The sequence below is a fragment of the Eriocheir sinensis genome, chromosome 9 (assembly GCF_024679095.1).
Source record: "Eriocheir sinensis breed Jianghai 21 chromosome 9, ASM2467909v1, whole genome shotgun sequence".
Lineage (NCBI taxonomy): Eukaryota > Metazoa > Arthropoda > Malacostraca > Decapoda > Varunidae > Eriocheir > Eriocheir sinensis.
This window is the reverse complement of record NC_066517.1, coordinates 19,911,746-19,925,392: the sequence shown is the minus strand read 5'-3', so window position 1 is coordinate 19,925,392 and position 13,647 is coordinate 19,911,746. Positions and strand designations below refer to the sequence as shown.

The 13,647-nt window shown below is 41.9% G+C and overlaps 2 protein-coding genes and 2 long non-coding RNA genes across 14 annotated transcripts in view; 2 read left to right on the top strand and 2 right to left on the bottom strand.

Moving 5' to 3' along the window:
- LOC126996116 (uncharacterized) overlaps positions 1 to 4,884 on the top strand; it is a 19,466-nt gene extending 14,582 nt beyond the window's left edge. For both annotated transcript variants that reach the window (XR_007750987.1, XR_007750986.1), the window contains exon 3: positions 4,188 to 4,884. This is a non-coding gene — a long non-coding RNA (uncharacterized LOC126996116). The remainder of the gene's footprint in view (positions 1 to 4,187) is intronic.
- Positions 1 to 5,311, top strand: part of LOC126996117 (uncharacterized) — a 99,495-nt gene extending 94,184 nt beyond the window's left edge. Inside the window, exon 3 of the long non-coding RNA XR_007750988.1 lies at positions 5,124 to 5,311. This is a non-coding gene — a long non-coding RNA (uncharacterized LOC126996117). The remainder of the gene's footprint in view (positions 1 to 5,123) is intronic.
- LOC126996110 (uncharacterized) overlaps positions 1 to 5,364 on the bottom strand; it is a 19,406-nt gene extending 14,042 nt beyond the window's left edge. The window contains exons 1-2 of one of the 10 annotated variants that reach the window (XM_050856302.1): positions 5,318 to 5,361; positions 986 to 1,096 (exon numbers count right to left, since the gene is read on the bottom strand). In XM_050856302.1, the coding sequence (XP_050712259.1) occupies positions 986 to 1,096; positions 5,318 to 5,329 (123 nt within the window). In that variant the 5' untranslated portion in view covers positions 5,330 to 5,361. Of the gene's footprint in view, positions 1 to 985; positions 1,097 to 1,464; positions 1,595 to 4,848; positions 4,960 to 5,317 lie in introns of those variants that run through there. The other 9 variants (XM_050856308.1, XM_050856303.1, XM_050856307.1 and 6 more) reach the window with 9 other exon arrangements.
- A 1,819-nt stretch (positions 5,365 to 7,183) lies between these two features.
- LOC126996297 (uncharacterized) lies at positions 7,184 to 9,656 on the bottom strand. Its single transcript, XM_050856675.1, has 2 exons — positions 9,645 to 9,656; positions 7,184 to 7,517 (listed from the first exon to the last, which is right to left on the bottom strand). Exons 1-2 carry the CDS (start codon positions 9,654 to 9,656, stop codon positions 7,215 to 7,217), a joined length of 315 nt encoding a protein of 104 aa, XP_050712632.1. The 3' UTR covers positions 7,184 to 7,214.
- Between the last annotated feature and the right edge of the window lie 3,991 nt (positions 9,657 to 13,647).

Below are 13,647 nucleotides of genomic sequence, written 5' to 3'. Positions count from 1 at the left end.
CAAGGTATTCCTGAATCGGTTATCGGCTGCTTGTCTTAGTTTCGACAGAAACGGGCTTTACTATTTGATGCTCAGCCCTTGTTGTGTTCTAAACCTGTCTAACAAGACTCTCAGCCGTTCAAATCATAACGTATAGTATAATTACGGTTTATTACCGTTAGTTATTTAATTGATTAATTGTTACTTATTTATTGAGTTTATTACTGTTAACCTCTATGTTTTGTTGCTGATGTGTATCACGTTACGAAGTGGATCGAGGGTCTTCCAGGCATCAGTGTGAGGAGCTGCTTTCCCTGAAAAAAAAAGGGTTCTGGGCCCGTGTTGTCTGTTTGGCTGGCAAAGCCCGAAGGCCTTACACAGCCGGATGGTCTTCCGCCGGCGTTCCTTAAGATTTGCTATAAACGAGAATCTTAAGCGCCAAGTTCGTGGCTGGGTTTTCGATGACCTGCAACGTTTGTTGACGAAGTAAAATGAAAGAAGTAATTAGAAATGTATTGTTTATTTGTTTCTTTGTGTTTGACAGGAGTAACCCTTATTTTTTGTCGTTATCTTCCGTCGGGTGAAGCGTTGCCCATTGTCACCCGCGGTGAAAGTGTCTGTATCCCGTCGAATGCACTGGCGCTGCCACAGCCGCGGGCAAAGCCAGGCTAGGAATCAGCCTCTGGCTCGTTTATCCATAATAATGTCCGCCGTAGCCGCCGCGGCCACCACCGAATCCGCCACCAAAGAAGCCACGTCCACCAAAGCTTCCGAAGTGACCGGGCTCAGGGTCGGCATCGGCGCTCCTCTTTCCGCGGTAGTAACCACCCCCATGTCCGCCAAAGCCGCCAAAGCCGCCAAAGCCGCCAAAGCCGCCAAAGCCACCGCCACCAAAGCCGCGGAAGCGTCCGGGCTCAGCCTCGGGCTGAGGCTCTGGGTCGGCATCGGCGCTCCTCTTTCCGCGGTAGTAACCACCGCCATGTCCGCCAAAGCCGCCAAAGCCGCCAAAGCCACCGCCACCAAAGCCGCGGAAGCGTCCGGGCTCAGCCTCGGGCTGGGGCTCTGGGTCGGCGACGACCACAGCGAAGAGGACCGCCAGGACGGCGGAGACAATAACCTGCGGGAGGAAGGCTGCGTCAGCATGGGTGGTGGTAGTGGCCTGAAACATTAGTTAGCACGCCGATTCCTTGAGGTGTTATGGCGCATGTAAGGCAGTGAGGGTTTGGAGGGTGGAATTCAGGTGTACTTGTGTACTTTGTAGGAAATGACAGAAGTAGTAAGGTGGTGACTGTTGGTCAACTATTGAAAGTGCTTACCCTGATGTGTGTGTTTGAATATGTTAGTGTTAGTGTGTGTGTGTGTGTGTGTGTGTGTGTGTGTGTGTGTGTGTGTGTGTGTGTGTGTGTGACTAGGTGTTCAATCCTGCGTGTGTCAGCGTGGAGTGTGGCAGGTGTGGGCGCTGAGTCGGTTCTGTCGAGGACTCACCTTCGTGTTCATGCTGAGGAGTTAAGCAGGAACTGATGCTCGTGGTTCTGCACTGCAGCCTTATATACGCGTCTGTGGAGGCTCCGCATAGCCACTAGTCTGCAAGGAAGTCGGGGCGGGGCGTACCAGCGGGGGAATCGGGGGGATATTGAAGGCCACCGCTGCCGCCTGATTCTAAAAGAAGGAGTCAGGAGTTTGGATCATAACAACTTTTAGGTTGGTGTAATTGTTTACGTGTAAACAAATAGCCTACTGCCTCTTTGATGCAGTAGTTATGATAATGTTTAACATCTATTTAAGATAGTTGAACACACACACACACACACACACACACACACACACACACACACACACACACACACACACACACACACACGCACAAATGCTCTCCGTCATAGTTCTAATGATTCTATTACTAATATTATATTCATAACATTTTAATTGGGTTTAGCAAGAAAAAAAAGATTTATCAAACAATAGTAAAATGTTTTTCATCATGATTTTCTTTAATAAGATTTTCATCATGAATATTAAAGTTCCATGTAATGATTTTGAATACCATTTGTTTAATATCACAATTAATCTATATTTTTGTTATTCTATTTCTGTTACACATCATTATTTGTGATACTTCTTTGATTATTCATCCTGTCATTATTATTATTATTATTATTATTATTATTATTATTATTATTATTATTATTATTATTATTATTATTATTATTATTATTATTATTATTATTATTATTATTATTATTATTATTATTATTATTATTATTATTATTATTATTGTTATTATTATTATTATTATTATTATTATTATTATTATTATTATTATTATTATTATTATTATTATTATTATTATTATTATTATTATTACACACACACACAAAAACAGTATTAATATTATTATTATTATTATTATTATTATTATTATTATTATTATTATTATTATTATTATTATTATTATTATTATTGTTATTATTATTATTACACACACACATTAATATTATCATTATTACTATTTTTATTATTTTTATTATTGTTATTATTATTATTGTTATTAATATTATTCCTATCATTATTATTACTACTTTTATTATTACTATTATAATTTTATTATTATTATTATTATTATTATTATTATTATTATTATTATTATTATTATTATTATTATTATTATTATTATTATTATTATTATTATTATTATTATTATTATTATTATTATTATTATTTTTGTAATTATTGTAGTTATTATTATCATTATTATTCTTATTCTTATTCTTATTCTTATTATTAATTTTATTATTATTATTATTATTATTAATAATACTATTAATAATATTGATAACAATATTGTTTTTATTATTTTTTTCATTATAATTATATTTGTTATCTCTAATTATTTTTATTATTACTATTTTTTTGATCACGTCAATATTATTTTATATTAATTTTTATTATTGTTTTAAATTTTGATTATTATTCTATTATTATTCTGTTTTATTTTGGTTGTTACTAATATTTTTTGTCTTAATTTTATATATTTCGTTTTTTTTTTATTATTTATCACTACATCATGTTGTGGCTATATCCTATGCCATCAGGTTATCCCGTCAGGATCTTCAAGGGGTCGTATTACAAATTAATCCCGAGAAGTTTCGATATAGGTCGGGTTAGACGTATTAGTTCACGAAAGTTTCGGGTCGTTACAGAGTTCGATGAATAACTCTGTAGTGACCTGAAACTTCTCGGATTGACTTGTAATACAGCCCTAAACCGACCTTCGTAGGGACTGTCGCCTTGCGGAGACCAAATGAAGGCAATGTAATCTTTGGATCACTCACAGTGGGGGCAGCCTTGCACACTGGGCGAGAGACGTCGCCGGCACTCACGCGAACCCTAAATTCTTGCCACTGTGTATCTGAACCTTAGAGAAGTTAGGGTCTTTTTCAAATAATGTGACGAATGGTGAGTACATGTTTATATTTATAATTATTTTCATTTCTGAACAAATTTTACAAGTGTTATAGTAAATTAAATATTATAATGCAGAAGCTTCAAAAGATGTAGAGGAACTTTAAATCACATAACCCGGGATCAGCGACAGGCCAAATTTGCGGCTTTACCGTGTAACAGCGATGGGCCAAATTTCTGCCATGATATAAACCTCCCAAAATAGATGATGCATAAACTGATCACACATGCGTTTATATATATTATGAAATGGTTTGCGTGAGTATTGATTCTTTCTCATTATTTTACTTAGAGGGGCCTTTAACTTAACCTAACCTAACCTAAGTAACAAGACCCCTCAGCTACCGGGTTAAGGCAAGGGATAGATGAATAAGCCACAAAGCCTGTTTGTCTCCGCCAGCAACAAGAAGAGCAGAATAGATAGTTGAAGGAACCATTGTCAAGGTATTCCTGAATCGGTTATCGGCTGCTTGTCTTAGTTTCGACAGAAACGGGCTTTACTATTTGATGCTCAGCCCTTGTTGTGTTCTAAACCTGTCTAACAAGACTCTCAGCCGTTCAAATCATAACGTATAGTATAATTACGGTTTATTACCGTTAGTTATTTAATTGATTAATTGTTAGTTAGTTATTGAGTTTATTACTGTTAACCTCTATGTTTTGTTGCTGATGTGTATCACGTTACGAAGTGGATCGAGGGTCTTCCAGGCATCAGTGTGAGGAGCTGCTTTACCTGAGAAAAAAAGGGTTCTGGGCCCGTGTTGTCTGTTTGGCTGGCAAAGCCCGAAGGCCTTACACAGCCGGATGGTCTTCCGCCGGCGTTCCTTAAGATTTGCTATAAATGAGAATCTTAAGCGCCAAGTTCGTGGCTGGGTTTTCGATGACCTGCAACGTTTGTTGACGAAGTAAAATGAAAGAAGTAATTAGAAATGTATTGTTTATTTGTTTCTTTGTGTTTGACAGGAGTAACCCTTAGTTGTTGTCGTTATCTTCCGTCGGGTGAAGCGTTGCCCATTGTCACCCGCGGTGAAAGTGTCTGTATCCCGTCGAATGCACTGGCGCAGCCACAGCCGCGGGCAAAGCCAGGCTAGGAATCAGCCTCTGGCTCGTTTATCCATAATAATGTCCGCCGTAGCCGCCGCGGCCACCACCGAATCCGCCACCAAAGAAGCCACGTCCACCAAAGCTTCCGAAGTGACCGGGCTCAGGGTCGGCATCGGCGCTCCTCTTTCCACGGTAGTAACCACCCCCATGTCCGCCAAAGCCGCCAAAGCCGCCAAAGCCACCGCCACCAAAGCCGCGGAAGCGTCCGGGCTCAGCCTCGGGCTGAGGCTCTGGGTCGGCATCGGCGCTCCTCTTTCCGCGGTAGTAACCACCGCCATGTCCGCCAAAGCCGCCAAAGCCGCCAAAGCCACCGCCACCAAAGCCGCGGAAGCGTCCGGGCTCAGCCTCTGGCTGGGGCTCTGGGTCGGCGACGACCACAGCGAAGAGGACCGCCAGGACGGCGGAGACAATAACCTGCGGGAGGAAGGCTGCGTCAGCATGGGTGGTGGTAGTGGCCTGAAACATTAGTTAGCACGCCGATTCCTTGAGGTGTTATGGCGCATGTAAGGCAGTGAGGGTTTGGAGGGTGGAATTCAGGTGTACTTGTGTACTTTGTAGGAAATGACAGAAGTAGTAAGGTGGTGACTGTTGGTCAACTATTGAAAGTGCTTACCCTGATGTGTGTGTTTGAATATGTTAGTGTTAGTGTGTGTGTGTGTGTGTGTGTGTGTGTGTGTGTGTGTGTGTGTGTGTGACTAGGTGTTCAAGCCTGCGTGTGTCAGCGTGGAGTGTGGCAGGTGTGGGCGCTGAGTCGGTTCTGTCGAGGACTCACCTTCGTGTTCATGCTGAGGAGTTAAGCAGGAACTGATGCTCGTGGTTCTGCACTGCAGCCTTATATAGGCGTCTGTGGCGGCTCCGCATAGCCACTAGTCTGCAAGGAAGTCGGGGAATCGGCGGGATATTGAAGGCCACCGCTGTCGCCTGATTCTAAAAGAAGGAGTCAGGAGTTTGGATCATAACAACTTTTACGTTGGTGTAATTGTTTACGTGTAAACAAATAGCCTACTGCCTCTTTGATGCAGTAGTTATGATAATGTTTAACATCTATTTAAGATACTTGAACACACACACACACACACACACACACACACACACACACACACACACACACACACACACACGCACAAATGCTCTCCGTCATAGTTCTAATGATTCTATTACTAATATTATATTCATAACATTTTAATTGGGTTTAGCAAGAAAAAAAAGATTTATCAAACAATAGTAAAATGTTTTTCATCATGATTTTCTTTAATAAGATTTTCATCATGAATATTAAAGTTCCATGTAATGATTTTGAATACCATTTGTTTAATATCACAATTTCTATTTTGTTACACTATTTCTTTTATACATTATTTTTTGTGATACTTTGATTATCCATCCTGTCATTATGGAAATTATTAATTATTATTATTATTATTATTATTATTATTATTATTATTATTATTATTATTATTATTATTATTATTTTTGTTATTATTATTATTATTATTATTATTATTATTATTATTATTATTATTATTATTATTATTATTATTATTATTATTATTATTATTATTAATTTTATTATTTTTAATAATTATAGTTAATATTTTAATTATTATTATTATTATTATTATTATTATTATTATTATTATTATTATTATTATTATTATTATTATTATTATTATTATTATTATTAATATTATTATTATTATTATTATTATTATTATTATTATTATTATTATTATTATCATTATTATTATTATTAATATTAATAATATTGATATTAATATTGTTTTTATTATTTTCTTCATTATAATTTATTTGTTATCTCTAATTATTTTTATTATTACTGTTTTTTTTATCACGTCAATATTATTTTATATTAAATTTTATTATTGTTTTATATTATGATTATTATTCTATTATTATTCTGTTTTATTTTGTTGTTACTAATATTTTTTGTTTTATTTTTATATATTTCGTTTTTTTTAAATTATTTATCACTACATCATATTGTGGCTATATCCTATGCCATCAGGTTATCCCGTCAGGATCTTCAAGGGGTCGTATTACAAATTAATCCCGAGAAGTTTCGGATATCTTCAAAGGTCGGGTTAGGGGACGTAGTACAAGTCTAATCCTAAAAGTTTCGGGTCCTTACAGAGTTCGGGATGAATAACTCTGTAGTGACCCGAAACTTCTCGGATTGGACTTGTAATACAGCCCCTAAACCGACCTTCGTAGGGACTGTCGCCTTGCGGAGACCAAATGAATGCAATAGTTTAATTACCGTTTATTACCGTTAGTTATTTAATTAATTAATTGTTAGTTAATTACTGAGTTTATTACTGTTAACCTTTATGTTTTGTTGCTGATGTGTATCACGTTACGAAGTGGATCGAGGGTCTTCCAGGCATCAATGTGAGCAGCTGCTTTCTCTGAGAAAAAAAGGGTTTTGGGCCCGTGTTGTCTGTTTGGCTGGCAAAGCCCGAAGGCCTTACACAGCCGGATGGTCTTCCGCCGGCGTTCCTTCTTAAGATTTGCTATAAACGAGAATCTTAAGCGCCAAGTTCATGGCTGGGTTTCCGATGATCTGCAACGTTTGTTGACGGAGTAAAATGAAAGAAATAATTATAAATATATTGTTTATTTGCCTGGCTAGGAATCAGCCTCTGGCTCGTTTATCCATAATAGTGTCCGCCGTAGTCGCCGCGGCCCCCGCGGAATCCGCCACCAAAGAAGCCACGTCCACCAAAGCTTCCGAAGTGACCGGGCTTAGGGTCGGCATCGGCGCTCCTCTTTCCGAAGTGGCGGTGTCCGTATCCACCGCCATAGCCGCCATAGCCACCGCCATAGCCACCATAGCTGCGGAAGTGTCCGGGCTCAGCCTCGGGCTGAGGGTCTGGGTCGGCATCGGCGCTCCTCTTTCCGCGGTAGTAACCACCCCCATGTCCGCCAAAGCCGCCGCCGCCATAGCCTTCCTTCTACAATAAAGTATTTGAGGCGGTTGACAGAGATGAAAATTATGATGTAATCTATCTTGATTTTAGTAAAGCGTTTGACAAAGTTCCTCACCAACGACTGTTGCTTAAATTACAGGCTCACGGAGTAGAGGGTAAAGTTTTGAACTGGGTCAAGGCGTGGCTTAGCAATAGGAAGCAAAGAGTGCAAATTAATGGTAAAAGATCTGACTGGGGATGTGTTACTAGTGTGGTCCCACAAGGCTCGGTATTAGGTCCACTTTTGTTTATTATTTATATCAATGACTTAGATACAGGAATTAGTAGTGATGTTAGTAAAATTGCGGATGATACCAAGATCGGTAGAGTAATTGAGTCGGATCGGGACGCTAGTATTCTCCAAGGTGAACTCAACAGATTGTATGACTGGGCGGATAAATGGCAGATGGAGTTCAATGTATGGAAGTGCAGTATTCTGAGTGTAGGTAGGAACAACCCCTCACATAACTATTGCTTAAATGACACTCTCATAAGCAGGTCTGGGTGCGAGAGGGATTTAGGGGTCTTAGTGAGCTCTGATCTCCGTCCAAGGGCACAATGCATTCAAGCTAGAAATCGAGCTAATAGGGTACTGGGATTTATTTCAAGGAGCGTAAGCAACAGAAGCCCCGAAGTCTTCCTCAAACTATATTTAGCATTAGTTAGACCTCATCTTGACTATGCGGTTCAGTTCTGGTCACCTTACTATAGAATGGATATCAGAATGTTAGAATCGGTGCAGAGGAGGATGACTAAGATGATTCAGGGGTTGAGAAACTTGCCATACGAGGAAAGACTCAAACAGTTAAACTTGCATTCTCTAGAAAGGCGAAGGGTGCGTGGAGACATGATCGAGGTTTATAAATGGATGAAGGGCTTTAATAAGGGAGACATTCATAAGGTTTTGTTGGTAAGAGAACCGGGTAGGACACGAAGTAATGGGTTTAAACTGGATAAATTCAGATTCAACAGGGACATAGGCAAAAACTGGTTTACTAACAGGGTGGTGGATGAGTGGAATAGGCTTAGCAGTCATGTGGTGAGTGCCAATACAATTGTCACATTCAAAAATAGATTAGATAAATTCATGGACAGCGATATTAGGTGGGGTTAGATACACGGGAGCTGAGGGTCAAAGGAGCTGCCTCGTACAGGCCTACCGGCCTCTTGTAGACTCCTGCGTTCTTATGTTCTTATGTTCTTATAGCCACCATAGCTGCGGAAGCGTCCGGGCTCAGCTTCGGGCTTGGGCTCTGGGTCGGCGACGACCACAGCGAAGAGGACCGCCAGGACGGCGGAGACAATAACCTGCGGGAGGAAGGCTGCGTCAGCATGGGTGGTGGTAGTGGCCTGAAACATTAGTTAGCACGCCGATTCCTTGAGGTGTTATGGCGCATGTAAGGCAGTGAGGGTTTGGAGGGTGGAATTCAGGTGTACTTATTGTGTTGGTTATGTGGAGGTGTGTGTGTGTGTGTGTGTGTGTGTGTGTGTGTGTGTGTGTGTGTGTGTGTGTGTGTGTGTGTGTGTGTGTGTGTGTGTGTGTGTGTGTGTGTGTGTGTGCTTTGTAAGAAATGAGAGAAGTAGTGTGTGTGTGTGACTGTGTGTTCTATTGTGTGTGTGTGTGTGTGTGTGTGTGTGTGTGTGTGTGTGTGTGTGTGTGTGTGTGTGTGTGTGTGTGTGTGTGTGTGTGTGTGTGTGTGTGTGTGTGTGTGTGTGTGTGTGTGTGTGTGTGTGTGTGTGTGTGTGTGTGTGTGTGTGTGTGTGTGTGTGTGTGTGTGTGTGTGTGTGTGTGTGTGTGTGTGTGTGTGTGTGTGTGTGTGTGTGTGTGTGTGTGTGTGTGTGTGTGTGTGTGTGTGTGTGTGTGTGTGTGTGTGTGTGTGTGTGTGTGTGTGTGTGTGTGTGTGTGTGTGTGTGTGTGTGTGTGTGTGTGTGTGTGTGTGTGTGTGTGTGTGTGTGTGTGTGTGTGTGTGTGTGTGTGTGTGTGTGTGTGTGTGTGTGTGTGTGTGTGTGTGTGTGTGTGTGTGTGTGTGTGTGTGTGTGTGTGTGTGTGTGTGTGTGTCAGGGTGCAAGGATTCATGTGTGTGCTCTGAATCAGTTGTTTTCAGGACTCACCTTCGTGTTCATGCTGACGAGTTAAGCAGAAACATGCTCTAGGCCCGTCACCGTCTCCTTATATTGACGAGTAAGGAGGCTTGCGTGGCCAGTTGTTTTCAGGAACACCTTGTTTTATTGGGATTGGCTTGGCGTGGAAGAAAACAAAGATCGCTGCTCCCACACTATTTATGTAAGTAAATGAACCCCGCAGAGAATGATGACATTACCCTTCGGTTTTCGAGAAGAAAGTTTTACTAATGACTGCAGTGTGCGCCTCTCCTTGCTCTCCCTCGGAGATTTTCTGTGATTCCACCCATGATGATCGGCCTAGTTGAGTATAGCTGGTGTCATCGAAATAATATTGTTGTCGTTGTTCATTTTTTATAACAAAAATATGATTAGTTTTTATTATATAATTTATTTGAGTTATTATAAATATATAAGAAAATTCATACCTATTTGCTGCTTCTTCAAATATAACAGGAGATTAAAAGTATCGGTCAAGTTTGGTTCCGTAGTTGGACTTGATACTTTCTTCTGAAATTTGTCATCTGATGCTTTGTCGTGGCTCCGTCGAAAGGCCTTGTTTGTGTGAGGCCGGACGGTGAGTGTGCGGGCGTGGCGGGTGCCGGGGAGCAAGGCTGATGCGTCACTGTCACTCACGAAGCCTCAGGAGTCATGAGTCGTGTACACGCTCACAGTAGATGGAACATAACGATGCACCCGTAAATACACAGCACGACATTGTATATATTATGTACAATGTATAGGTACTAAATGGTCTTGTGTTTTTCTGATTTGGTGTGATGAATGGAAGTGACCTGGCCACAAAGAAACAGTCCTGAATGGTGTTTTTATGTTTGTATTGCCCATCTGTAAACAGTGATTGTCTGGGCTCTTACTATATCGATATTATGAATGTGTTTGTGATCATTTGCAATTTTGCATGATGTGCCTGTGACAAATATGTGTAACTTAGAGACTAAAAACATCCATGAACACAAGCATAACTTTTACTAGTGCTACTAGTACTTTTTTTCATGATGGTGTGCGTTCTTTCTTTATCAGAGTCATTCTCGAAGGTCTGATCACGCTCTAGACACGCGATCGCCAGCCATTGGCCCCCTTGAAGCTTGCAACACTGGTGATCTTTGGGTACTGTTGAAACCTCACACTACGCATAGGAGGGAAACGGGACACAACCTCTTACTGGCACTCGGTCCCTCTCATCTCACTCTCCTTTCTCACCCTGCTCTCACCCTCATCTCCTCTCCTGCCTCACCCTCCTCTCACTCTCCTCCCATTCTCTGTTCTCACCTTGCTACGCATCTCCAGTCTCAAAGATAAAGAAGAAAAACATTACATTTTTTGCCTTTTTTCCTTGGTAATTTTTCTTTCATGTAAGAGTGGCATCTGTTACAGACACATACACACACACACACACACGCACGCACGCACGCACGCACGCACGCACGCACGCACGCACGCACGCACGCACGCACGCACGCACGCACACACACACACACACACACACACACACACACACACACACACACACACACTCTCTCTCTCTCATTGCAAACTGTTCCAGGAAATATCTACTTTTTGTGTCCCTCCCAATTTTCCTTTTTTTTTTTTTTTTCCTCCGTGCGTCTCCTTCAGAAGTCACTCGGCTCTTCATCTCTTCCCTCATCATCCCATCTTTCCATCGCTATATTTCTCCTCCTCCTCCTCCTCCTCCTCTTCCTTTTTTTGTCTTGCTTCTTTCTCTCTGTTTCGTGCTGTTTTTGTTGTTTTGTTATTTTTTTTGTTTTTGTTTTTTGTTGTTGTTATTGTTATTGTCTTTGTCATGTTTCTTAATCATCATCATCATCATCATCATCTTGATTATCATCTTAATCATCATCATCATCATTTCGCGGATTCAGGGAACAGAACTTTTGAGTGTGAGGAAAGTGTTGCAAGGCCACACATCTGCTCATCTTTCCCCGCTACCTGGCTGATTAACGATGTTGCCGTACCTGGGAAAACCCGGGAAAGGGGACTGTGGCGAGGTGGGTGTCGATGGCGAAACCTTCCTCGCGTTCATGGGTTCATTTTTTTTGCTCGCTCGTTTACTCTGAGCCCGGGAAGGTTTCTTTAATTCTTCTTCTCTTATTAATCGTTTGCCCTTCTTAGTTGCAGTAGTAGTAGTAGTAGTAGTAGTAATAGTAGTAGTAGCAGACCCCCCTCGTCTTCACCACATCCGGCGGGATGGGTCCCAGGGCCCAATGCTTCTACGCACGCCTCGCGGAACTAATCTCAGAAAAGAAGCATCAGCCAAGGAGTCACGTTGTCGCCTGGATGAGGTGTCGCCTCTCGTTCTCCCTGCTCAGGTCGGCCATCCTATGTCTCAGGGGCACCAGACACTCTTGCCCAAAAGCCACCAACATCTCCAATATGGACTATGAAGCCACAGTGGTGGAGAGTGACATTAGGGTGGGTCGGGAGTGACTTGAGTGGGGAAGGGGGGTCTAGACGTAATAGATGATGGGTGATTTCGTGTCAGGTAGTATTAGTGATATGGTTGGATGCCACAGTCATTAGCGAACAGAGCTGGGGCTAATGGCCTCCAAGCTATGGAGCCCTCCATGATTATGTGTCGGGAAAATAAACATGGGTGGAGGTATCATTTATGTAGTAGTAATAAAAATAGTAGCAGTAGTAGTAGTAGTAGTAGTAGTAGTAGTAGTAGTAGTAGTAGAAGTAGTAGTACCTAGTAGTAGTAGTAGTGGTCGTAGTAGTAGTAGTAGTAGTAGTAGTAGTAGTAGTAGTAGTAGTAGTGGTCGTAGTAGTAGTAGCAGTAGTAGTAGTAGTAGTAGTAGTAGTGGTCGTAGTAGTAGTAGTAGTAGTAGTAGTAGTATCGGTAGTAGTTTGATTTCCTGTCATTATTTTATGGGTTAGATTAAATACTGATTTAGCTCTGTCGTGGTTGGGGATGTCCAGAGTATGCATAACGCCAAGTGGTTCCTCGCTACAGTGCACACCTCCGTGTCCCTTGACCTTTGACCTGTGTTGAATCGCAGGTAAAGGCCGCTCACCCCGGGACGAGGCGAGGCGGGGAGCGACGACCGGGTTGCCACAGCATGTTTTCCCCACGCGTTGGTGACCTTGAAGACAGAGGATGTGTGTGTGTGTGTGTTTTTGCAAGTGTATTTTTTGTGTGTAATTCACCTATTTGTTTCTTCCTGGACTGGAGCAACAAGCTCATTGCGTCACGAGTCTGCAGGCCTTGGGTTTTCACCCTTTGTTACTCGACTTTGACGGTGCCGGACCACCACCCTGGGGTGCAGGGCACGACCTTCGAATGTTACCCGACACTTACCCGTTCATTGCTGAGTGGCCACAGGGACATGTGTTAGGAGACTGCCCATCCGTTTCTACTTCATCTGGGAATCAAACCTGAGATATCTGCGTTGGAACCGAATCACTAATCGCTGCATTACAGAGCTCCGTGAATGTGTGCGTGTGTGTGTGTGGGGGGAGGGGGGGGATGGTTACGTTTGGCCCAGCGCTGGTAGGCTCTTGACGGAACTTGTTGCTCGGCCCCAACCTGTTAGGGGAAGAATTTAATAGCGGCATCATTCTTACTTGCCTATCCAGTCCCATGCAGCTCAACTTAATCCATTGGGAGAATTTCGCCAGAGTCCGGGGTTGATAGACGGTCATGTGGATAACATGATGGGTAGTCTTAGGCCACTGGGCGATGACTGAACGTTGTCAGCGGGACATGAACCCGAGTTCTCCAGGACAACGCGCCCGCACTCTGCCCTCTCGGCCACCGCCGTATTTTGTTAATATTAATATGTGTGTGTGTGTGTGTGTGTGTGTGTGTGTGTGTGTGTGTGTGTGTGTGTGTGTGTGTGTGTGTGATATACCTGCCGCTTTGACTGCAAGAAATTTGTTGTGATTCTTTTATTTGTTGCGTCCAATACTGCTGTTTATATTTTATTAGTACTACTGCTTGTTGTTGTTGCTGCTG